Raw genomic sequence first — 27,696 nt, 5'->3', positions numbered from 1 at the left:
TCATTATCTCGTTATCAACCCCTCCAGCGGCTGTAATTTTATTATGGGAAAGCTGTTTTAAACGCTTCTCCTGCGGCTGTATATTTTTACTTACTTCTTAATTCTTGAGGAGAAGAAATCGTTGTGAGGTGCTATGTGTTGCTTGTTCTGATATCAGGATGCCTCTGTGGAAACTCGTTTTGTCGTAAAGGCTTACTTTAGTGGAGCGGTTTTCAGAGACGAACGCTCAGGAGGATTCTCGACAAGCCGAGCTGTTTACTCTTGAGTGGCCTGAAAAGACTGATGGCGCAGTGGAATCCTGCTTAGGGATTTGGTTATGAATGCGCGTCATCAGTCTTGAGTGCTCCCGGTCAACGCTGACGTACTGCAGGCTGATTTGAGGCTGCTCAGCATTGTAAACACCTCGAGTAAGATTACAGACACTGTGTATTTGTAATCTTGAGTGCTCTCAGTCAAGTGATGTACTAAAAGCTGATTGAAAGCTGTTCAACAACATTACGAGCAGTAGTGTATATACTTTCATAAATGGAAAAGTTTATGTGCTGTTTCTTGGTTGAGAGACATTTATATTATTGAACATAATACTTTCATCTCTCACCACAGGTATTATTAAATTAATAAAAAGTCAAAGCTAATTTATAAACAGCATTTACGCTGTTTGGTGCTGTTTATTATGCAAAAAATACTTTAATGTTTTTGTAGTCAAATGAAGAACAAAGAGGTTTGAATGAGTATGAAATTTGTATTCTGCAACTGGATAAACATTATTTACCTAGAACAAGTACTATAATGGAGAGATATCATTTTGGTCTAAGAGAACAAGGTAAGGAAGAAACTGTAGAGGATTTTTTAAGAGGTTTAAGAAAACTAGCTTCTACCTGTACGTTTGGAGGTTTAAATGAAGAACGTATAAGGGATCAATTTGTTTTAAAATGTAGAGAAGATTTGTGGCTTAAAGATGAACCAGCATTAGATGCAGTTATTTTAATAGCTAAAAGAGTAGAACATATGCTTAAGTGTGTTACTGAGTTAAAAAATGTGAAAAGTAAAATAGAAACTTCAGTAGAGGAAGTTAAAAAAGAAGTTTGTGTAGCAAAAGAGAGTAAAGCATCTACAACTTGAGATGAAACAAACAAAGAAGAGGTTCAAAATAGTTATGTTGTTTGTATTAGATGTGGAATAGTAGGTCATAAAGCAAATTATAAAAATTGTCCAACAATGAGTGTAACATGTCATGGATGTGGAAAAAAGGGTAATTTCTTAAAGTTTTGCAGAACAAAACAGAAAAAGTTTCAAAACAAAGTTGAAAAAGAAATCATATGTCAAGTTAATGAAAACATTTCTAAGGACCATCCTGTAGGTAAAGTAAAAATTGATGGAGTTGATTTGGAAATGAAGTTTGACTCATGTTCACATCTGACTATTGTTGGTAAGGAGATGTTTACAGATGGTTTCAAGAAAAGAATTGTTTGCAGAAGATGGATGTGAACCCAGGAGGACATGGGGGTCAACCCATAAACATGTTGGGTTACTTTAATGCTACCATAGAGATGGAAAACAAAATAATTTTAGGCAAAGAAGGTGATGGTTTACTAGGATGGCCTCATCAATGCTTATTGGGTGTAACTCTTAACCCAAAGGTTGAGAGGATATAAACATAATATACAACTTAAAAGTCAAGCACAAGCATCTATAGCCCAATGGATTCCCATTGCTTTGCAAGGAAAAGTGGAATAAGAGTTAGACAAGCTTCTTAACCAAGATATCATTACTCCTGTGGAAGCATCAGAATGGTTGGCACCAGTTGTCGTTGCTAACAAAGTCAATGGTGAGATTAAGCTCTGTATTGATTTCTGCTCACTAAACAAAGAGGTGGTTGTGGATCAATTTCCCTTACCCAATATTAATGAAATCATGTCTACATTAAGTGGGGCTCGATTTTTCAAGACATTAGATTTAACACAAGCATATCATCAAATTGAACTTACTGAAAGATCTTAAGACTTTACAGCTGTTATCACTCCAATGGGTGCGTTCAAATATAAAAGAATGCTTTTTGGTTTGATAAGTGCAGCTTCAGTCTTTCAGAGAAAAATGTCTTCAATTTTGAAAGGTATTAAAAGAGTAAAGTGTTATCAGGATGATTTATTAATTTTCGGTGCAACTCAGGAAGAACATGACTGTACAGTACAGCTCGTTTTAAGGAAACTTGAAGATGCAGGTCTCACTTTGAAATTTGAAAAGTGTAGATTTTCTGTACAGGAAGTTAATTATTTAGGCCATTGCATCACTCTATGGGTGTTGTTCCAAAAAAAGAATTAGTGGATACCATTTTCAAATTAGCATCCCCAACAAATAAGGATGAACTTGTTTCATTTCTTGGTATGGTGGAATTTTATGGTAAATTTATTAATAATTTGTCAAGTGAATCAAGTGCAATGAGAGGATTACTGATAAAGAATAAAGAGTTTGTTTGGTTTCAAGAATGTCAGAAAGAGTTTGAAGACATAAAAAAGGTTTTGAGAAATGCACCAAAATTACAGGCATTTATTCCAGGGTTAAATACAACAGTAGTTACAGATGCCAGCTCAAAAGGGTTGGGTGCGATTCTCAAACAAATAAGAGATGGAAAGGAACAGCTTATCGCATGTGCATCAAGGAGTCTAAGAGGTGCAGAGTTAAATTACTCTGTAATAGAAAAAGAAGCTTTATCTATCTACTGGGCTTATAACAAGTTTAGGAACTTCATTTGGGGGACTCATTTTAAGGTATGCACAGATCCTAAACCTCTTAAATAAGTCTTGAAAAAAAAAAAGGTCTTGATTTATTTCATCAAGAATAAGACAATGGGTGATTGGTTTACAGGATTTCAATTTTGAGGTGAAACACCTTCTGGGAGTTGAGAATATGACAGCAGATTGTTTGTCTCGTTTGGTTGACAATAGAAAAAATGATCAGTTATGTGATAAAAAATTTGAAAATGACGTTAGTGTATGTGAAATAACTGCTGGAATTGTTAATGGAAAAGAATGGAAGGAAGAACTTGAGAAAAATGTGGAGTTAGTAAAAGTTATCAACATGATTCAATGTAATAACACATGTGACAGATCTTTAGCTAAAATGTGTCATGATTGTAGATGAATTGTCTATGGACAATGGTATCCCATTAAGAGGTAAATAGTTCATTTTGCCGGTATCGCTAAGAAAAAGATTCATTCAAGAGGCACATCAGGGTCATTTAGGTATAGTTAAAACGAAAGAAAGGTTAAGAGCTAGTTTATGGTGGCCAGTGATGGATTTAGAAATAGAACGTGAAGTCAGAGAATGTCTAATATGCAAAATCAGTGACAAAGTTATTTCTCCGAGAACTTTACCAATGGGATGTCGGAAATTACCGAATGGTCCTTGGGAGGATGTTGCTATGAATATAATTGATCCACTTTCAGGTGAAGATGCCACACCTTATTTGTTAGTTCTCATTGATTTATACTCAAGGTGACTTCTAACAGTGTGATCTCATTTTTGTAGGAAATTTTCAGGAGGGAAGGTTTTCACTAAAACTTTTTTGACTGACAATGGTCCTCAATTTTGCTCAAAACAAATGGAAAATTACTTAGAGCCATGTGGGATCTTTCATAACAAATGCTCAATTTATCATCCAGAAACAAATGGTACTGTTGAAAGATTTAATAGAGTGATAAAGGAGAATGTTCAATTGTCTACAGTTAATTCTTTAAACTGGAAAGAGGAATAACAGAAATGTATTTTTGCTCATCGTTTCTCTCCTCACGTCACTACTGGGAAATCTCCTTTTGAACTGTTTAAAGGGAGGACTCCTAAAATTAAATTGTGTCCAGGATGGATGGCTTGGGGGAAAGGTATTAAAGATAATAGTGTGGGAAGTTGGAGGGAGAGAGAAAAAAGGTTACAATTAAAAAATAAGAAAAATTATGATGAAAGGAAAAGTGTCAGACAGTTAGTTGTTAAAGTTGGTGAGTTTGTAAAAGTTAAAGCACCTGTTGGTACGTTGTCTTGGTCTAAGTTTTACAAAACCATTTCGTGTGATAAAATGTTTTAAGAATGCTGTGAAATTACAGGATGGCAGAAGTTGGAACCTTAATCGCATTGTCATTCTTTAGTCTTATCTAGACAAAGATTTGGAGAACAAAATTCATCCTGAAGTCTCTCTTTCCAAGTTGTGTCCAGAGCCTAGGACAAGTGGACGGAAGACTTCTTTGCCATTATATCTGAAAGATCATGTCAACTAGCATTTTTCTGTAAATGTTATGTCAAGTTATGTTAATCTCTTATTTGTATTATATAAAGGTATGTTTATTTTAATTTATTATTAGAAGGGAGATGTGTGGTATTCTCCTTCATTACTCTACTTGTTCAAGGTTCCATAGAACATGGAACACTGTTTGCTTCTCTTGGGATTCTCTTTGGGGCAGTTGCTGACATATGACTGATGGCTGAGGTGTTAACTAATAAACCTCCATACTGAACCCCATTTACGTGTTTATCATTATTATGAACTTTACAATAGGCCCTGGCCTAGGCCTAAGACAAAACAAGATTCAAACCGGGCATCAGATCTAATCTAATCAACTCAGATGAAAAGGAAACAATGGCCGGAAACCAGGGAAGGGAGCCGCCTCCCACTCCAGGAGTCACTCAGAGCCAGCAAAGATCACAAAACAACAGCGACTTAGCTCATTGCATGCCACGCGATACATCATCGTCTTCAACCTTAATAACAGCCGTCTCAGGAAATCTCTCAACCAATGAGTACCCATGCTCCCTCTCAAGTCAGGAGCAAAGCACAGGCCTAACAACAATCTCTAGCCACCTCTCTAGAGCAGACGGTTCAAATGGGGCTGCCCCCACCCTTCTCAGCCTATTAAGAATGCTAGCCCGCCAGAACCTGAAGCCCTTGCACTTCAAAAACTGCACCCCAGAGAATCCTCTCACCCGTGTCCCAACCGGGATTCGCAAAAAAACAGGGCAGAAAATATCAAGGCCGGCAAATATTTATTCCTCATTATCTTTCCAGCGGCCCCATAGACATTCTGAACAGAGGGAACCTGCTAAAACTACTTCAACCCATCCTGTCGCTGTCACACCTAACGACAGCCGAACTTCACTCAGTAAAATTGGCCTACATCCCTGGTACAAGGGCCCTCAAATCTACTGTTACACAATGGGACTCAACAGCAACAATGGAAGCCATACTGAAAGAGTCCTCAACCTTCGACGAATGGGGCATAGAACTAGCACCCACCGGCCCACAGAAATATCCGCACTTCCTAATTGAGGTCTATAGACCCCCCCCCAGATGATGCACACTGAAGGGAGCTTGAGGTGCAACCCATGACTGGTTAGTCGGCTCATTGCTGACTACAAACCCCTTAACAGTCCTCAGTGGTGAAAAGGAGCGGATCATCAGATGGCAAGCAGTAGCCGAGTACCACGTGGAGATATTCCCGCATCCAAATCCTAGGGGAAAAAAGCCTCCGTATGACCCCTAGCCCATGGGAACCCCCAACCAGGCTGATCACCTAACCCATCCAGACCAGGAATTTGGCTTTGAAAGATCGTCTCTCCATCCTCTCCTGGAATGTGGCCGGGCTGGCCTCAACACTGCACTCCAATCAGGGGTGTGAATTTTTTAACAGGCATGACATTGTTTGCCGGCAGGAGACATGGGCACTGTCCCCCACGGTAATCTATGGCTTATACAAAGGCTTCCAACTGGCAACGCAAACAAGGCTATTTGGGCGGCCCTCGGGGGGCCGCTCTATCTTTCTGAAATAAACAGTTAAAGCAATGATCTCTTTACCCATGCAGGTTCAGAACAACGTACAAGTGTTATCCATCGAACGCCTGAAAAACAGCCAGAAGTCCTTCTCCTTGATTCTTATAAAATGCTATTAAAACACTCGCAAAATATCAAAAGCATGTGCTATGGGGGCCCTGTGCTCGCACACCAAGGCAATTATTGAAACCTATCCCACACGCAAAATTGTGCTGGTAGGGGCCTTCAACAGCAAACACTTGGGCCTTCGTCACAACCCCTCCCAAAGGAATAATGAGCAAATGAAATTCTACAACTTACCATATTTGACCTAAAATCAGCAGACCGCATCCCGTTTGTCACTCGCCCCACGTTTAAAAATATCTCAACAATTGATTATATTTTTATGTCAAGTGGCATAATCAACGATCTACAGAGCTTCAAAATTGTAAGGTGCACAGATAGTGATCACAACCATATGGTTGCAGGCTTGAATTTAAATCATCATTAGATAGCAGATCCAGGCCAAGACAGGGGCCATTCGACGATGGACAAACTCATGTCCCTGGTTAAATGAATTGAGTGGCACCCGTTCCACTTGCCCCAGGTCGCCAACTGGGTTAATGACCAGAGAAGCCGTTTCCAGGACCACGTGGGGAACTTCCTTTTCACAAACTGGGACCAGCTGACCAGAGAGTTTGGATCCTCCCTCCAAAAGACCAGAAAGGGGGGACTGTCACTCCCTGATCAATGTGGCTCTTTGAGAGGGATATAACGCCTAACCGGTCTCCCAAAGAAATAATTGGCGTAACAGTGCCTTTGACTCGCACGAAGGTATCTGAGGAAGAAAATCCGCAAGCTCAAACAATACGCAACATCTGGAAAGCTTTTCGCAGTAAAAGAAGCGAGGAATGCTCACAAAAAACATTTGGGCCTTGAAACAAGCCCAACAAGGGAAGGAATGGAACAAGATCTTTTTCATGCTCAAAGAAGGATCCCTTGCTAGATTCTGGCAATAGATGAACTCCTTAAAATCCCTTGGACCTCCGAGATCTAATGCAGTTCCAGCAGCAGCATGGGAGAACCATGTGCGAAGCCAGTTTTTGGCCCTCAAACAAACAGTTACCAAGGCTTCCGTCTCATTGGACACAGAAGATTCACAAACATCGTTCCTACCAAGGGAAATCACAAGACTAATAAAATGTATGAAACCAGTCTTTCAATCTACCCCAGAGGCTTGGGCAGTGATTCTGACCCCGCTGTTCAACATCGCCTACACCCTCGGAAGGACACCGGATGCATGGCGTAGCTCAATATTATGGCAGATTCGCAAAAAGGTAGACTGTCTAAATCCTAGCAACTATTGCCTAATAGCACTATTAGACTTGGAAGCTAAAGCATACACGAATATAACTCTAGAAAATCTGGAAACCTGGACCGAAGACAACAAGTTGCTCCCCTTCTTTGAAACTGGCTTTCGTGGAAGAGCCGCTACAACGGACAACATAATCTCTCAGCCCTCTGTCATCAAGCCACTCAGCAGCTACAGCCTCCTCTTTGGTGCTGCTTTGTCGACCTAACTGCAGTCTTCGATAAGGTTGACAGACCTGCACTCTAGCAAACTGTGGCATCCCACCATCACTTCTAACGACCATAATATCACTCCATTCAGAAAACTGTGTACGAATAAAAACAGGTCCCACATCACTGTCGGCGAAAACACCCAGAGGTTTGAAACAAGGCTGCGTGCTCACCCCCCTCCTCTTTAATCCGTATACAGCTAACCTGGGAAACGCGCTAGCCAACAGCAGCCTGGCTCCTTCTCGACTAAGTAACAGACTGTTGGACTTGGCCCTTTTGGCAGGTTCACCCCGAAACTTTTTGCATTCTCCTAGCCTTTTTCTATAACCTGGTGCTGGTTATTTTAGGCCTTTGAGCACTTTAGCACTGTAGTCTAGTGTAAAGTGCGTGCGCTCTCTGTGTTACATTGGTAAGGTTGGCCTGCCCTCCCATAGGAATGCATGGGGGATTCCCTGATTAGGTTTGTCAGTGGTAATTCCTGTTATGCGAGGAGCAGTGTGGTCAAGTCTAGTATGTATGAAATTGTAAATGCTGCGCAAAGGTGTGCTCAGATTTATTATGACTATGGGAGAAATGCCACTTTTAGAAGTTGCCATTTCTGTGTGCTATGTATCTGCCTGCCTGATGTGAACTGCATGTCTGGCTTGTGAGTGACAGGGTGCTGGGAGGTGTGTGTGGCTCCAGGTAGGGCAGGGTGAGTCAGCGCTAGGCTGAATGGGACATCCGTGCTGGGAGTAGTTGGAGGGGTAATCCCCTGACTCTGAATAGGAGTGTGCCTGCCCTGTAAAATGCTAGCTCTACACCCTGTGGTGTGTCTGATCACCTAGCCCCCACTGAACAAAGGGGAAGAGGAGCTTGCAAAACAAAGTGCTCCAAATCCCCCCCTGAACCAGTTGCATCTGGTTCCCCCATGCCCTGCACTACAGACAAAGGATTAGGTGGTATAAGTAGGGGGGTTGTGACCCCATGAATTTGTTCAGTTCTGTGATGGTATGCTGTTCCTAACTTGGGGGATTGCTGCTGCTGGGGCCTAGGAGGAACCACCCTGAGGGGCTACCTCCCTGGGCCCAGCTATGCCCCTTGAACCTTGGAGAATTTTTTGCAGGGCCCAGGACCTTTGCTGCATTTTGCACCCTTTGAGCGCTTAGCTTGCTTTCTTTTTATTTGCCCAGAAGAGGAGCGGAGCGTGCATGCTCTGCAGCGCTGGGCTGCCAGAGTGTCTGGAGGGGATCCCAGTGTTGGGATTACCCTACAGAGAATGAGAATTGAGCGGGAGCCTATCCCATGTTTTACTGAACAAAGCAGGTGCCCACCCCGCTTTTTTTGGTGCTCTAGCGGGTGCCCACCCCACATTTATGCTTATCTGGGTGGCCAAGCCCACCCCGCATATTGACGGTGAAAGCGTGTGCTCACCCTGCATTTCCCTGAGAGGCGAAGGAGAAACAAAATCACCGCTGTGGCCTGCCTGGTTGAGGATGGGGCCTTGCGGGCGGAAGAGGAAAAGATGGAAGCGAGAGGAAAGCTCCGGTAGAGGAGGACGGGAGCCTACCCCGCATCCGTAAGCCCGGTCAGAAGTCCCAGCCCTCAGGAGAGTGACCAGGTGAAGAGGAGAGACGGCCGAGTGAGGGATCCCTGCAGTTCCAGGAGAAGTTAGGAGAGCCCCGAGCAGTGGAGAGAGTCCCGGTAGGAGTCCAGTGGGAGTAGAGCCTCCCCAGCATAACCCAGTGAGTGGGGCTGAGTCTGTTCTTTTGTTTTTGGGTACTCACGGGGCACTCCTGCAGTCATGCTGTCCTCCATGAGTGGACCTGCCATGCTCCAACGATGGGGGTCAGTCTTCCTGTTGGCAGTAGTGCTCACGAGGCACCCGGGTGGCCATGCTGGATGTCATGAGTGGCCCCCGCCTGATAGGGGGTCACTCCAACGTTGGGGGCACTGATTGGCGCAGGTTGTTGGTGCCAGTGGAGGCACAGTGCCTATTTTCCATGAGTGGACCCGCCGTTATGGGCTTCTCCAACTAGGGGCATAATTATTGTCTGAGGGCCCAGAGGGGCACGTGCTTTTCCCAGTTTTGGCCATTTTTACTGTTGCCCCGCTTGACAATGGGCAACTGCAACAATGGGGGTATGTTATTTAGAGAGCCCCAGTGAAGCTCAGAGGGGACAGTTGTGCCAGGGCCTATTTCCTTTTTCACAGTTGCCCGACCAGACAGAGGGCAGCTGCAACGTGTTGCATGCTGTTCAGAGGGCACAGTGAGTGCCCGGCCTTATTGGATTCACAGCTGCATGGCAATTCGCGTCAGCTGCTAAGTTTAGGCCAACAGTTCTTTGGGGGCCTTTTTGTGAATGAGACAGGAGAGAGATACACTCCTCTGCCCCAGCGCAATTGCGAGCTTGAATTCTGCCGCATTGGCAGCCGCTCTGACTTTGCTGGACAAAGAGCATTCAGGGCCCAGGTCAAAGGCCAGATGGCTTGAGGCCATTGTGTGTGGGATTGGTAGATCACCAGGCTCTACAAAACTACCCAATGTGGTTTATGCCCCTTGTGATTGTTATGCCTAATGTGATTAGGATGTTTAGGCATAATGTGTTTAGGCTGGGGAGGCCTAGGGCGTAAGGTGTTAATGCTAATGAGGTTTGGACCTAAGGTGATTTATTGCCTAATGTCATGTTATGATATTTCTAGGATGGTGATAATGCCTAGGTCATTATGGTACCAGTAGTTACTGGTTGTGTTTGCATTTACTAACCTGATCTAATGGTTCTGACCATGGCCCAATTGGCCTGGTCATGTATATAATCCCCTGTGAATATTGCCTAGTGCCAGTTGGCACAGTGCATATGATGTGATTATGTTTCTAATGTGTTTATGACAATACAAAGGCTATTTTTGATATAACCTTGTGTGGAGTTTCTTTTGTGTTGCTGCTGCTGTGTGTGTGTGTGTGTGTGTGTGTGTGTGTGTGGGTGTTGCACTAACGCTTTACACATTGTCTCTGGGATAAGCCTGACTGCTTGTGCCAAGCTACCAAGGGGGTGAGCAGGGGTTATCATCATTGTGTAACTCCCTTGCCCTGACTAGAGTGGTGGTTTCTGCCTGGCTTTGGCGCAAGCCTTAGCCAACCAGAAATCCCATATCTAACACTGACCTTTACACATTATGCAGTACTCGGATGACACTGTCATCATGGACCACACCAAAGTGGACCTCCAACGTGCCTTGATCAGCTTACACAAATATAGCACACTGAACCATCTCATTATCAACTCGGATGAGACCAAGATCATAGTAGTAGGTCGGCAAAAGCATAAAAACATTACATGCACTATATGATCTAGAAAAATTACTGTGTGCAGCAATACAAGAACTTGTGGGTTTGGTTCACAGAAACTGCCAGTCCCATCACCCACAAAAAAGATCTAACCAAAAAATCGGCTGCTATTACGTATTGTTTAATAAAACTGAACAATGAAGCTCACAAGTCCCTCAGCAGAGAGCATCAGCAAAGTTACCCAAGCTGCACTTCTTCCAGCACTTGAGTATGAGCATCAAGCACTTCTGGGCACCTGCTTGGAAACCCTGGAGCGTGCTCAATGTGTGGCCTACAAAAAAATCTTTCAACAGCCAAAACACCTCTCGACGGCAAGACTGGGGTTGGAGCTTGGGCTAGTCAAACCCTCCCTCACCGTTAAGGCCAACTACTTGAAATACTATATTTGAATCTTAAAAACGCTGGGGGAATCTCTAAAGAGCCGCCTTGTAGATACATTCGAAAAACTCGGCTCGCCATGGAACACTCAACTCAGGAAAGCCCTCGCTTCTATAGATATAAATGAACCAGCACTTGCCCTGCCTCATATCTCATACAACGCAAAACCCGAACAAACAAACAAGTCCAAGTAGTCTCATTCCAGCAAGATTGGCCAATACTAAAAATGTCAGCTTTCCTCATCCCGCTGAATGACTCATATACGGTAAACAAACGTAGCCTTACCTTGCCGCCGTGCTGAACCCCAAAGCCAGAAGAGAGATCATGTACATGCGACTGCTGGCATTGCCAATCACAGACTTTACCCAAGCTTGGGCATACCAAAGCACAGGAGGGGCATGCCGTCTGTGCAACTACAAGCAAGAGTCTTGGCTACACCTATTGTGTTGCTGCCCGGCCCTAACAACCGAAAGGTGGATCCTCCTTAGACAGTTACGCCTAAATGAAAAAGTAAACACCTGCCTCGAGGCCTCTGCCGTATGCTTCACAAAAAGAGAACCCAAGATTTTGGCCGATGTGGAAGATTTGCACAAACAATTCGCCAAGCCATATACCCCCGCCCTGCAACTGCACTTTGACCTCAAACAGTCCAAACGCTGATCCCAGATTACTTGAAACCACGGTCCTCGCAGGGGCGTAACACAGGCACCCGCAGCCCACGCGTTGCGGGGGGGGGCCCTAGCTCCAAGGGGCCCCCTCGGCACTGCATTCTGGCCGGAGAGCTCCTGATTGAGCCCGGAGGGGGTCCCCCTAAGTACCGTGCAGGGAGGACCCCTCACTTTTCGTTACGCCAGTGGGTCCTCAAAAGAGAACAGACCAAGCCTAAGAAGCCGCAATAGAGTCTAAAGCTCCCTTGCATCTTACTGGCCGCACCCACCACCGGACCATCGAAACTACAAGTCCAAGGGGCTGCGGCCCGAGATGACTCTTAGAAGTTGTACATGATCATACACAAATGTGGCTTACCAGGTCATGAATTAGTAATGGAATCGCACTTTACACAAGAAATATTTCAAAACGAGAGGTACAGCATTAAAGGCAGCCCTGGAGCCACAAACATTCTGGGTGGAGCATAATCTTTTATGGGAGGAGCCACAGTGCTATGGTGAAACCCAAATTTGAACACAAGGCCTGAGACAATTGCTGGCACGTAAGAACCGTATTGTATCAACTGTTTTATTCTATTAGAATGCATTTTCCCTTTTAATCCATAATACAATGGTTTTAGTTAACTTATGGAAATAAACGTATTCATTCATTCAATCATTCATTCAATCATATCAATGAAAATCAAACTAAACTTTGTGTGCTACAAAATGAGTAAATCGTACCTGCTCGATGGTCTAGTTCAGTTAGTGAATATTCAAAGATTGTTATACATTGGTTCATACTTATATGCAAGACAGATAATAACATGTACAATCCTAGTTTGGATTTAAAGATTTAGGGGCAGATTTATGTTGCCTGACGCATCTCTGCAAATCAGCAGAGATGCGCCAGGAAAGATGCGGCACGCAAGTTTATCCTTGCGCCACCCATGATGCACCGCATTTAAAATGCATCTAGGGCGTGAAGTTGGCGCAGTGCTGAAGTTGTGTTGCATCCGACACGCAACTCCAGAACTTTTCCAACTTGCCCTATCTGTAACGTGGTGCGTCAAGCCTTACGCCTGCTTCAAGCAGGCGCAGGGTTTTGACGCATCAGTGTTGGTAAAGTGACTCAGTGAAATCTTGTAGATTTCACTGAGTCACTTTTTAAGGGCGTCCCAGCGTGGAAACGCCCACATGAAACCTGACGCAGGTTTCATGAGGCGCAGGGCTTAACAACGTGACGCATCTCCCAGATGCATCACGTTGTAAATACCCCGCGCCATGGCGTATCTTTTGCGCCGCCGCTGTGTCACAAAAGTGACGCAATGGCAGCGTAAAAGAGGCGCAAGGGGCTTGTAAATCTGCCCCTAAGTACAAATGTATTTACGAAGAATTACACAGAATCTAGGGTGGTGACAGAGTGAAATGGCTGCCTCTAACAACATGTTTGTCGCCGTTGCTGGTGTTTGCTGAAGCAAGATATAAAGGGCTAGAAGGCATTTAGCCATTGCAATTGTAAATCAGATTTTTCTGTCTTAATAATATGATCTCATTTATTATGGCAAGCCAGTAAAATTCTTTTAGTGGTGCCATAAATAACTCCTGATATGACAAGATGACAACACTATAGGAATGTAAGACACAGGAAATCATTCCCAGTAAACATTAACAGGTGCAATCACTCACTGTGGATCAATCAAGGATTTATAGAGAGCAGCAAATCACCCCTGAGGGTTTTGAGAATGCCTGCGTGCTCGGACCTTTTTAGTCCTGGGGTAATTTAATATTTAGGTGCTTATGTCATATTGTGATGTTTTACCTGAAATCTTCCTCCACCACAAGTGATTCCTGCACTTTTTTGTATGTGTTTCTTGCATCCACACTTTGGACCTAAAATCAGCTCCCTTCTCTTCCATGTGCTATTGGTCCTTGCGGTTTTATGACAGACACTGACTATTATCACTGTGCTTTACTGTTGTAGGCAGCTCACAGCTGGTCCAGGAGGGAGACATTGCCGTCCAACCAGGCCGCAATGCCAGGATATGCAGAAACAACAGCTGCTTCTGGCCTAAATCCAGCGATGGGACCGTCCCTGTGCCCTACACCCTCAGTGCCACTTACAGTGAGTTCACCTTCCCACCAAGGCTCAACATTGTCTTTCATAGATAACTTTCCTGGTTGCTTCAATTTATGTCATTCTCCCCCTTTCCTCTTTTTTCCGTCAGGTGCCGAAGATTTGGATGCCTTCAAAGATGCAATGAGTGACTTTGCTAAATTTACCTGCATCCGCTTTGTGACGCGCACGGCAGAACCAAATTACCTCCAGATCGAACCTGTGGATGGGTAAGAGCATAGGACACCCTAAGGACTGACCCCACATCCAGCATCACACCATGTATGGCTCCATCAGATACACCCATTACCTCTAGACCCTTCCTGTGGATGGGTAAGAGCACAGGATGCCCTAAGGACTGATCCTAGATTAAGCATCACATCAGATAGAGCTCCATCAGATAGACTCATTACCATCAGACCCTACCTGTGGATAGATAAGAGCATATGGCACCCTAAGGACTGATCCTACATTCAGCATTACACTAGAGATAGCTTCATCAGATAGACTCATTACCTCCAGATCCTGCCTATGGATGGGTGAGAACAAGGGGCACCCTGAGGACTGATCCTACATTACACATCACAACACATAGAGCACCATCAGATAGACTAATTAATTCTAGACACTGCCTTCGGATGGGTAAGAGCACAGGGAATCCTAAGGACTGATTCTTCATTCAGCATTACACCAGATAGGGCTCCATCAGATAGACTCATTACCTCCAGACCCTGCCTGTGGATGGTGAGAGCATAGAACACCGTTTAAGTTTTAAAGACTGCCGTGCCACGTTTTAATTAAGTTCTTTATTGAAGTAACTAGTTGTACAGGGACCCCATCTGCAGACAGGGCTGTTGTCAGCATCCAACCACTTCCTTAGCCTCTCACCAACAATTTAATCTCAAGAGGTAATGCCTTGTCAACAACTTGCGCTTCACCACTTGTTTACAGAACCCTGCATACTAAAGTTTCAGTAACCTGAGATACCACATCACCTTCCTCATTTACCCAAAAGAAAAAAGAAAATAATTACAATTCACCACCCCACAAACTAAACCACAGAAAATGCAAAGTGAAAAACACTAATAAGGATATAAATTCATAACTAGAACAAAACTAAACATAGTCACATAACCAAGTAATATTAAACACAGTCACATAACTGAGCTGGTATCTTCCTCGGCTCTTGAGCTCCTCAGACAACTCTGTGCTTGAAGAATCTACTTCTCTTCCTAGAACAGAGCTGCATTTGGCAACCCTATTACATTTCCAGATGTTTTTTTTATCATCGGTCTTAACTCCAACCCTCTGCATCAAAATAGCTCCCAACCCTTTAGAGCTAGAATCAGTCATTACTATGATGTCATCCCTGGTATCATAACTTACTAATTCTGAGGCCTTCTCCAAACCAGATACCACGTCGTTAAACTCCCTCTCACAACCATCACTTCACACATGTATTCTTTGCCCTTCTCTAACAGAAACCTGAGAAGAACTGTTCTTTCTTCGAATTTTGGCACAAACTTGTTATTGAATTCTGCCATACCCAAGAACTTCACAAGTTCCTCCTTGCACTTAGGCAAGGACACATGTTTAATGGTGTCCACCAATCCTTTCTTTGGCCTAATCCCTGATCCAGTGATTAGATGTCCTAAATACTCTATCTCAGGTACATTAAACTTATATGCTTTCCATTTCAATTTCAACCCTGACTTCTATATTCTTCCAGGCACCTCACACAGCCTTCTATTGTGCTCCCTATGTTGGACTGTAATAACAACATATCATCTTGATAGACCTTCATCCCTGCCACACCCCTCAATACCTTTTCCATCGCCGTAAAAAGACAGAGGCCGCCGATATGAGTCCAAAGGTCAACTGCAAAAATGTAAAAGTACCATAGGGAGTGGCAAAATAGGTAAAATCTTGCGAAGGGTCAGTCAGCATAATTTGATGATATGCCGAACTGAGGTCTAAAGAAGAGTTTCACTGATTTTGAGGAGTGGAAAGTGGTCAACAATCACAGCCTTGTTAAGTTTGCTCACATCGACATATTACTGAGCATTGCGATTGGCCTTGTATGCTATAACCACAGGCGCAAGCTGTTCGGACCCCATCACTTTTTGGTGTCCATAACTGACCACGTCCCGGATCGTGATATTTATCACAAGCCTGTTGGATATGCCTGATGGGGCATTCCCTCGCAACGGATAAGGTGACTCAAGGATACTATTAGCCTTAGAGTCTCCATACGCCGTCTTTCTTGGGGTTCCATTCACACTAGCACTGGATCTACCTAACAGTCTATTTGGCACTTGCCCTTGACTTTCGCTTTTTAATATTGGGACCTATAATTTCCCAGACTCGTTGTTGAGCAACACGCTAACATTCATCCCCAAAGGATCCATCTGCCTGGGAGTTGTAACCAGTACACTTCCCTCATTTGAGAACACTGGACTCTCTCCTCACATATATATATATTGAGGACTCTGGATCGAGATATACCGCGCCTCTGTTGCAGTCTTTACCGACTATAGACATGACGCACCTTTTCTAAATCGCCCTGAAGAAGTCCCAAGCTGGGACGAAACGCGTCGGCTGTACAGTTTTTTCTACTACATATGGAATAAAGAAATCAAAACTGAGGAGCCATTTCTCATGTTATCATTTGGAGTTGATTTTGTCTCATTGTTGATATTTTGTGGTGCACCTGTGCTTTTGTTTATATTGTCAAGTTCCTGTTGGAACTAGCACTGTGATGGTGGGTGCCAATCAGTGTGCACACATTTACCTATGCTGAGAGAAAAGGAACTATATGATTAGAGTTTTTAAGGTTTAGGTGCTGATACCAAGACGGTTCCACTGTCTTTCTGTTTCTATGGCACAGGCGCAAGCCATTCAGTGTCTTCTAATTCCTTAATTATCCCACCAGCAATCAATCTGTCCAACTCTTCTTTCATACTATCCTTGACTGACAAAGGCATACTCCTAACTTTAGCCACATTTGGAAGTGCTTTAGCTCCAAGCTGAATCTCATGTACATAGCTCTTCAGACACCCCAGATCTTCTCCGAAAACATTAGAAAACTCATTCAGCAAGTTCTCACATCCATACAAATCACTGCGAACAACTGGAATGTCTTTTACACAAACACAAGGATTTGCATTGGAGTCCAAAAACACATAGAGATCACGTTGATGAATCCAACTTATTAAGGAGTCACCTATCACGGACATATATATTGCCCCAGGTACTATATGATCTTTAAATTCGATAGACCCCCAAAAATACCCAGCCAACTTTATTGGTTCTCTAGCATGCCCACAGGTTTAATGTCTGGCTTTCAGACCTACACTTTGTTTTTCAGCCTATTCTCATTAAACGTGAGTGGTATCAACTTGCATGTGGCTCCTGAGTCAAACAACATTTTGACCGCTTCTCCATTAACTTGTACCACTTCAAAAGGCCCTTCTGAACCGTCAACCTTGTTTTGAAACACAGCCACCTCTTCTACAAATTTAACTTAACAATTCACCTCACTCACTTTTTTGACAGTTGATTTACAACATTTAGTCACATGACCTCACCTTCCACAATTCTTACAAGTAGCCTTCCATACAGGGTAAATCTTTGTATTAGCCATGTGGCCTACCTCACCACACCAATATATTTTGCCTAAAAATGTGTGATTTGTCTTGCCTCCTGGTTCACTTTTACCTTGAACTGATTTATTTTCATTGCCTTTCTCTGCCACCACCTTAACTGAAGCTGCTTCATTCTTGCTTGCATTCACTACATCCTTGTGAATAATCCTTGCCTTTGAATGTTCTTGTGTTTTCGCTATTGTCAAAATCTCATACAAAGAATGATTATAATTCTGCCACATTGCCTCCTTAGCCTTTTCCCAAGAGCAACACAGCATAAACTGATTCCTTAATTGTTCCTCAATGGAAATCCTAAAACTGCATGTTGAAGCTAACCCGAGTAATTCTGTTATGTACTGCTCTGCGCTCTCGCTCGGGTGTTGCATCCTATTCCCAAAATGATAGTGTTCAAGCCCTGTACTCAATCTAGGAAGGTAATGCAGGTCAAGCTTCTTCATGGAATTCTCATACGCATTCAAATCAGAAACCTCATCCCCCAATAGTTCAGGCAAATGTTCAAACACTTCCTGCAATGTAATACTAAAAAAGGTCTTCCTATCAGCACTAAGAGTAGCCACACATACTCTAGCATAATGTGTGAAGAACTTCTTTCATTTGACCCACTGAATGGGTGGATCACCATGAGAGGTGAGAAAAAATGGTGGTCTAGTTACATTCTGCATGGTGAAAAGTACTTAAAATTCAAGACCTTCCCTTTCCCTCCAAACAATTTGTTCACAAAGTCACAATGAAGTGGAAAAGAATAACAAAAAAAGTATATAAAATTGATCAACAAACTTAACTGGAAGACCCCATTTAGAGACACAGTAAAAACAGTGTGCTTGTCATCGAGGCATACACGTGTACCTCCTGTCAAACCAGATTCAGGCATCTTATCAGAGGTACCAGGAGCCAAGGTGTCCTAATCACCAGGATGCGGCTGGAGTAGGGGCGATGCGCACTTCACTGTGATACATACAATGGAGTTCCTGCCAAGGTATATGTGTGTGGCGAGGTTTGGCCAAGGTGAACGTATCAGCAATGTGCTTTTAGTGAGGTGAGTCTTTCACGTGCGAAGATGGCAGGCAGATAATGCTCTGCTCCTCTCACCACTGCCTCACAACTGATAGCTCAAACCAATATGGCCGAAGCTTGCCCGGATGCTGTGACGCTCTAAGGTCTGCTTCTTTCCACACAGTGAAGCAAGATCCAATGTGAGCAGCCCTTGAATGTTGTGCTTGACAGGCCCAAACCAATATGGCCGCCATTTGTCTGTATGCTGCAACATATGCCAGGACATTTGATGCTCTCCTCCTCCGATTCCCACAGCAAAATGAGATTCTGCGTGAGCAGCACTCGATTATTGTGCTCAACTAACAAGTGCCGGGATAGAATGCTCCCCCTTTGGTAAATGCCAGTCCACAAGGGCGTTCGAGCCTTCAACTGCCACAGGCCTGCAACCGCTGCAAACTTTCATCAAGAAGGTAAATCCATTCAACGTGTCTTCCAATACGTTCCTGTGCCAATCCGATACCCAATTAAACACGATGCAACTGCTTTGCGTTGAGGTCTCTGTAGATCCAAAGGATGGACCCTCTTTCCAAATGGCTCGTGGTGAGTTGGTCTTCTCCACCTTTTAATCAAGGCACATGATCCAACAGCACATGGGTCTCCCGTCACCAAATGTTAAGTTGTAAGGACCACCATACCTTGTTTTATTTAAGTCCTTTATTGAAGTATCTAGTTGTACAGAAACCCCATCCGCAGACAGGGCTGTTGTCAGCATCCAAGCGCCTCCTTAGCCTCTCACCAACAATCTAATCCCAAGAGAGGATGCCTTGGATACCAGCTAGCGCTTCACCACTTGGTTACAGAACCACACTTACTAAAGGTTCTGTAAACTGGGATACCAAATCACCTCCTTGGATGCGTAAGAGCACAGAATGCCATGAGGACTGGTCCTACATTCAGCATCACACCAGGTACGGCTCAAACAGATAGACTCATTAACTCAAGATACTGTCTGTGGATGGGTAAGAGCACATGGCAGACTAAGGACGGATCCGACATTCAGCCTCACACCAGACGCGGCTTCGTCAGATAAACTCATTCAATCCAGATCCAGCCTGTGGATGGGTAAGAGCACAGGGTACGATAAGGACTGATCCTACATTCAGCATCACACCAGAGAAGGTTACATCAGATAGACTCATTACCTCCAAATCCTAGGTGAGGATGTGTGAGAGCACAGGACACCCTAAGGACTGATCCTACATTCAGCATGGCTTCATCAGATAGGCTCATTACCTCCAGACCCTGCCTGTGGATGGGTAAGAGCACAGGGTACTTTAAGGACTGTTCCTACATTCAGCATCACATCAGGTAGGGTTCCATCAGGTAGACTCATTTTCCCCTTATCCTCGCTGTGGATGCGTAAGAGCAGAGGACACCCTGTGGACTTATCCTATATTCAGCACACCAGATAGGGCTCCATCGGATAGACTGATTACCTCCAGACTCTGTCTAAGGATGGAGAAGCAACAAGAAACCTAGGGGTCTAGAGGGAAATAACATGGGGATCCCTTGTAAGCTAGTGCCTAACAAAGTGCATCAGGTTAGAGCAGAACTAAATAGTTCTAATAAAGGACAAAAGGTGTAGTAGTGGTGGGCCACCTGTGATTGTAGACCAAGACTCATGTAGGATTCCCATCAAAGACTTGTAATGATCAATGTTATCATTTGGTTATCCTAAGGGTCGTTTGTCTCTTGATCATTGAGACTTAGATCGTACCCTATGATCGTTTAGGGTTCTGACCCACAATCACCGTTGGACCATATGAAATTGATCTAATGGGATTGAGTGCAGTGCAAAAAATAATAAAAAGTGGTGAGTTAAAATAGGATAGAAGACCAAAAAACATAAACTATTATTAGGAGAAGGTCCCTTCCTGTTAAAACCAAAAACAGCGCAAAATTGTATAGCAGTTTCAACCAAATATCTGCATAGGGGCCAACATGTTTCAGCCTAATGGGTAAATGGAACCCAGGCTTTCTTCAGGGCCTCTGTTCTCATTAACAATGCTACTGCATATAGTGTCAAAAAAAGTGCCAAGACAAAATATATAATCACAAAAATGTGGAGTTAAGATTTATAACAGCAAAGGGTATATCATCCGTCGTCTGATTGATCTCCCTGGTGACACCTGGTGTGTTTGTATACATCTATAATGAAAAAACACATTGTGATCCCACTACACAATAAATTGTCTGAGATAGCATGTCCACAGTGTGCTCATTTGAAGCACAGTATCAACTCACCCAGTGTGTCCGGGGACCAGACCTCACCTCTCCTGGACCTGGCTCAGGAACTGTGAGACCCCGCTCTGTAAGAGTAAGACAACCTGGACTTCAGTGTACCAGAGAGAATAAGACTATCCTGCTCTATCACATGTTAGTCACGCCCAGAATGCCACTCATCTTAATCCCAGAGTTATCTTTCTATCATAGTCCTATCAACAAGGATCTAACCAGCAAGAGACCACACACAGTCCTTATAAGCGTACAATAAGTTACTGAATTGTATATATCCTCCCAGTATTTATAATGGCTATTAACAGCATGAAACTAGCAAGAAACTACTAGGCAGCCCCGTTAGTAAAGGGAAAAAGAAAGAGCCATCTTCCCACAAGTAAGCATATATGTATAAACCTAACATAGTAGGGAGCCTCGGGGATAGCTTACCTATCTGTCGTTGCCTCTTGCAGGAACTGAGTCGGGGGGAGGCAACACGCCGGACAAAATCTGCCCTTAAAATGTGGTAACATCAGCGGTGGCCAATAAGAATGGATTAGTGCTCAAAAACCTTCATTTCCACATTTGAGGTATTGTAAAGTAAGCGGTACAATCTATCGCTACTTCTATTATGCCCCCGTCGAAAGAAGAAGTTATAAACAAAAAAGAAACACATCACCAAGTTTGTTTTGCGGGCTATCGGGAAGCACGTCTTCTCGCGATGGTACTGGAACTACGAAATGGCGTCATGTTCCCGACCGCTGTAGTCCAGTACAGCGTGGAGGTGCATAAACCACGTAATCAGAAGGCTTTTTCGAGCAAAGTATTTGCAATTGCATAAAATTACCCAGATTGGCAAGGGATACAAGAAAATATAAATTGTCAATAATCCTGCCCTTAAATACCAGGTAATGATACAAGCTTAGCGTCATATTTGAACTACAAAATTACGTCATGATCGAAAGAATGGTAGTTCTAAACCAGTATTCGGGTTTACCCACATTTTACATTATACAGAGAGAGGGTATCCATGGCATGTTCGAGGTTAGAAAGAAGTTGTATAATAACACAGTAATTCAGATAAAAGTCAATTGGAGGTAACACCAAGATTATTTCATTTATACTCTGAAACCACAAATTGTACGCAAGAAGACACCTCTTATATAGAGATATCTAAATGGCCACAGTGAATTCAGCCTGTCAAGGTTGTTTCATTTATACTCTGAAACCAAAATTGTGCGCTAGAAGACACCTCTTATACAGAGATATCTAGATAGCCCCAATGAGTTCAACCCGTCAATATATAGAGAATATATGTCACCCAGATGCAGTTGTTAAAGGCTGAACCAAGGTATTTCGTCATTGAGCCCGGTGGTGTCTGTGTGTAATTTGTACACCCATTTCTGTTCTTTCAAAAACAGAAATCTTGCTACATCATTTGTATGAGTGGGGATGAATGGTTTTTCCAAAACCACCCATGTGAAATCTGATTCATCATGATTAAGCTGTATAAAATGTTTGGTCAATTTCGAAACACTCTTTTTACAGCGGAAAGTGCCTTTATGTTCCAGCATCCGAGTGCGAACTTTCCTGGTAGTCATTCCAATATACCTCTCATTACAGGGGCATGTCAGTAGGTATATAAGATTAGTACTATTGCAGTTCGTGAAGTGTTTTAACTCCCATGGTCTGGTAGTGCCAATATCAATACTGGTTGTCTTGCTGGTATGTGGACAGACAGAACAAGCCCCACACGGGTAATGTCCAGTCACAGCTAGAAGGTCCCATAATGTGCCAACCTCTCTTCTGGTTGACTCTTTGGGGCGTGTGTGCACTAGTTGGTCCTTTAAATTACTTGAACGTTTAAAGGCGAATAAAGGATATTCGATTTTGTCATCCGTGCAATTCAATATACACCAGTGTTTTCTAATAGTATTTTGTATACAATTGGACCTGCTGTTGAATGTGCTCACAAAAGTAATGCGATCCAGAGGTGGCTTTTGAATGCGGGTTTCAAGGAGTGCCTCTCGGTTATTATTAGTGGCTCGCTTGAGAGAGCGCTTGATGAGTTTTTTAGGATAATGCCTGTCTAGCAGTTGATCTGACAGGTGAGCTGCATGTTGTGAGAATGTCTCCATGGTGAAGCAGTTACGCCGTAGACGGAGGAACTGCCCAAAGGGCAAGTTATCCCGCAATGATTTAGGATGTTGGCTCTCATACAAGAGGAGCGAGTTCCTTGCCATTGGCTTCCGGAAGAGTTCACTTTGTAGACCAGTTGGAGTGGCATAGATAGAGCGGTCCAAGAATGAAATCTTCTCTTTATTGGTCTCTATAGTGAAACGCAGGAAACAATTCTGAGAGTTCAACCACTTATGCAAGAGGAGGACAGAGTCTAGGTCCCCTCTCCATATCATCAACACATCATCTATATAGCGTTTCCACCATATTATAGATGTGAAAAAAGGATTTGATGTGGTTAGTATGGTAGATTGTTCAAACATGTGAACATACAAATTTGCCAGGGAAGGGGCAAAAATACTCCCCAAGCTGGTGCCCGAGGTCTGGAGGTAAATTGTCTCTTAAGAACAAAGTCAACTTTTCTTCCACCTGCCCATACGGTACCTTCCCATTTAGCTACGTTTGAGCAGGCAGTGAAGGATGATATTGAGAAGATCTGGACCTCCCCTAAGAGTGGCTATAGCAATCTCTCAAGAGAAGAGAAACAAGCACTGAGGACGCTAACACAAGATCAGTCTATAGTCATAAAACCCGCAGACAAGGGCGGCTCTATTGTGATACAGGATCTAGACACCTATAGGACAGAGTGTTTGAGACAACTGGGGGATAATATATCCTATCAGCCCCTGACGACTGATCCTACCATGAGACTGACGAATGAGATTAATACTCTAGTTGAAGAAGCACTGGCAGAAGGCTGGATAGCTCCCCCTGAATCACAATTTCTAAAGACACCACAGCCTACTATGCCCTACTTTTACACCTTGCCCAAGGTGCATAAGCCCTCTAGACCTCTGCCAGGGAGGCCCATTATCTCTGGCAAGGGCTCATTGCTTGAGCCACTTTCGGCTTTTGTGGATCACTTTTTGAGACCCATAGTGCATACAATGACTACATATTTGAAAGACACCACAGAGGTTTTGAGAGCTATCCCTGAGATAAAGTACAATCAGGAGACAGACTATCTGGTTTCTATGGATGTTGAATCCCTATACACCTCTATTCCCTATAAGATGAAACCTTAGACACCATCAGGTCCATCTTAGAAGGGCGAGATCTTGATTCCATCACCCCGGTCTCCTTTATAATGGCCCTAGCGACCATAGCCATGAAGGATAATTTCTTCAGGTTTGAAGAGACAATTTACCTCCAGACCTCGGGCACCAGCATCGGGAGTATTTTTGCCCCTTCCCTGGCAAATTTGTATGTTCACATGTTTGAACAATCTACCGTACTAACCACATCAAATCCTTTTTTCACATCTATAATATGGTAGAAACGCTATATAGATGATGTGTTGATGATATGGAGAGGGGACTTAGACTCTGTCCTCCTCTTCCATAAGTGGTTGAACTCTCAGAATCGTTTCCTGCGTTTCACTATAGATACCAATAAAGAGAAGATTTCATTCCTGGACCTCTCTATCTATGCCACTCCAACTGGTCTACAAAGTGAACTCTTCCGGAAGCCAATGGCAGGGAACTCGCTCCTCTTGTATGAGAGCCAACATCCTAAATCATTGCGGGATAACTTGCCCTTTGGGCAGTTCCTCCGTCCATGGCGTAACTGCTCCACCATGGAGACATTCTCACAACAATATATCACCAAGAAATATTCCCTCATGACCTAAATACTTCTGAAAATTACAACTTTTATCCTTTCAAAATAGTCCTGCAACACAAGGTGACAACATGTACTTTTTTTCACATGTGTGATTTTTATTACTTTTTTTTATATAAGATACGTTTCTTATTTTTTTCCTTTTCAATTTTACTTTAAATTCATTGCAATCATTTTACAAAACATATAATTCATCATTTGAGCAATAAAAAACATACAAATACCATGCTGAGAAAAGAATCTAATTCACTCTCACAAAAACCTCATACAAACTCTCTCATACATTCTACATTCATTCCTTATTCTGTGTCTGAGGAGTCTCAAGTTGTTGCGCGAAATTATTACGCAAAATCGGCGCGTTTCGGTGGATTGAGACCACCTTCCTCAGGACCTTTGGCAGAACAGACGATCTTTTACAAAGAAAATTATAAACACTGCATGGATATCCTTATAACATGGGTGGGGTAAATCGTAACTTCAATTGGGACTTCATGTTAGCAGTTTGTTCACAAAGAAGCGTTACCAGTAACGCTTTATCCGTTGACAATCGAGTTAATAATAAGGTAGTTGAGCTGAGCTGCAACCCTTCACTGGTTAATGTGACTTGCCTTCCAATTATCAAGAGCAACTCCTAAAGATTCCCTTTATGTGCTTCGGTTGACTTCTGTTTTTTTCTTTCTCAACTTGTTAGGGGCATCTCACTCATGTTTAATTTTTCGGCTCAGTTTGCAAAATGCAAGATGCAGACGCCTCCGTAAACACCCCGGCTCGTAATCCCGTAGGTTCATTCTCACAACATGCAGCTCACCTGTCAGATCAACTGCTAGGCAGGCATTATCCTAAAAAACTCATCAAGCGCTCTCTCAAGCGAGCCACTAATAATAACCGAGAGGCACTCCTTAAACCCCGCATTGAAAACCCACCTCTGGATCGCATTACTTTTGTGAGCACATTCAACAGCAGGTCCAATTGTATACAAAATACTATTAGAAAACGCTGGCGTATCTTGAACTGCACGAATGACAAAATCGAGAATCCTTTATTCGCCTTTAAACGTTCAAGTAATTTAAAGGACCAACTAGTGCACACACGCCCCAAAGAGTCACCCAGAAGAGAGGTTGGCACATTATGGGACCTTCCAGCTGTGACTGGACATTACCCGTGTGGGGCATGTTCTGTCTGTCCACATACCAGCAAGACAACCAGTATTGATATTGGCACTACCAGACCATGGGAGTTAAAACACTTCACAAACTGCAATAGTACTAATCTTATATACCTACTGACATGCCCCTGTAATGAAGGGTATATTGGAATGACTACCAGGAAAGTCCGCACTCGGATGCTGGAACATAAAAGCACTTTCCGCTGTAAAAAGAGTGTTTCGAAATTGACCAAACATTTTATACAGCTTAACCATGATGAATCGGATTTCACATGGGTGGTTTTGGAAAAACCATTCATCCCCACTCATACAAATGATGTAGCAAGATTTCTGTTTTTGAAAGAACAGAAATGGGTGTACAAATTACACACAGACACCACCGGCCTCAATGACAAAATACCTTGGTTCAGCCTTTAACAACTGCATCTGGGTGACATATATTCTCTATATATTGACGGGTTGAACTCATTGGGGCTATCTAGATATCTCTGTATAAGAGGTGTCTTCTAGCGCACAATTTTGGTTTCAGAGTATAAATGAAACAACCTTGACAGGCTGAATTCACTGTGGCCATTTAGATATCTCTATATAAGAGGTGTCTTCTTGCGTACAATTTGTGGTTTCAGAGAATAAATGAAATAATCTTGGTGTTACCTCCAATTGACTTTTATCTGAATTACTGTGTTATTCTACAACCTCTTTCTAACCTCGAACATGCCATGGATACCCTCTCTCTGTATAATGTAAAATGTGGGTAAACCCGAATACTGGTTTAGAACTACCATTCTTTCGATCATGACGTCATTTTGTAGTTCAAATATGACGCTAAGCTTGTATCATTACCTGGTATTTAAGGGCAGGATTATTGACAATTTATATTTTCTTGTATCCCTTGCCAATCTGGGTAATTTTATGCAATTGCAAATACTTTGCTCGAAAAAGCCTTTTGATTACGTGGTTTATGCACCTCCACGCTTGACAGGACTACAGCGGTCGAGAACATGACGCCATTTCGTAGTTCCAGTACCATCGCGAGAAGACGTGCTTCCCGATAGCCCTCAAAACAAACTTGGTGATGTGTTTCTTTTTTGTTTATAACTTCTTCTTTCCACGGGGGCATGCTAGAAGTAGCGATAGATTGTACCGCTTACTTTACAATACCTCAAATGTGGAAATGAAGGTTTTTGAGCACTAATCCATTCTGATTGGCCACCGCTGATGTTACAAACCACATTTTAAGGGCAGATTTTGTCCGGCGTGTTGCCTCCCCCTGACTCAGTTCCTGCAAGAGGCAACGACGGATAGGTAAGCTATCCCCGAGGCTCCCTACTATGTTAGGTTTATACATATATGCTTACTTGTGGGAAGATGGCTCTTTCTTTTTCCCTTTACTAACGGGGCTGCCTAGTAGTTTCTTGATAGTTTCTTGCTGTTAATAGCTAATATAAATACTGGGAGGATATATACAATTCAGTAACTTATTGTACGCTTATAAGGACTGTGTGTGGTCTCTTGCTGGTTAGATCCTTGTTGATAGGACTATGATAGAAAGATAACTCTGGGAGTAAGATGAGTGGCATTCTGGGCGTGACTTACATGTGATAGAGCAGGATAGTCTTATTCTCTCTGGTACACTGAAGTCCAGGTTGTCTTACTCTTACAGAGCGGGGTCTCTCAGTTCCTGAGCCAGGTCCAGGAGAGGTGAGGTCTGGTCCCCGGACACACTGGGTGAGTTGATACGGTCCTTCAAATGAGCACACTGTGGACATGCTATCTCAAACAATTTATTGTGTAGTGTGGTTACAATGTGTTTTTTCATTATAGATGTATACTAACACACCAGGTGTCACCAGGGAGATCAATTAGACGACGGATGATGTATCATTTGCTGTTA

The 27,696-nt window shown here is 43.2% G+C and overlaps 1 protein-coding gene across 1 annotated transcript in view; it reads left to right on the top strand.

The window, feature by feature from the left end:
* LOC144826166 (uncharacterized) overlaps positions 1-27,696 on the top strand; it is a 226,284-nt gene that overhangs the window by 17,074 nt on the left and 181,514 nt on the right. Inside the window, exons 4-5 of the mRNA XM_078684559.1 lie at positions 13,713-13,853; positions 13,957-14,074. Of these exons, the coding sequence (XP_078540685.1) occupies positions 13,713-13,853; positions 13,957-14,074 (259 nt within the window). The remainder of the gene's footprint in view (positions 1-13,712; positions 13,854-13,956; positions 14,075-27,696) is intronic.

The sequence above is a fragment of the Lissotriton helveticus genome, chromosome 3_2 (assembly GCF_964261635.1).
Source record: "Lissotriton helveticus chromosome 3_2, aLisHel1.1, whole genome shotgun sequence".
Lineage (NCBI taxonomy): Eukaryota > Metazoa > Chordata > Amphibia > Caudata > Salamandridae > Lissotriton > Lissotriton helveticus.
The sequence above is the reverse complement of the archived record's forward strand: the minus strand, read 5'-3'. Positions and strand labels throughout refer to the sequence as shown.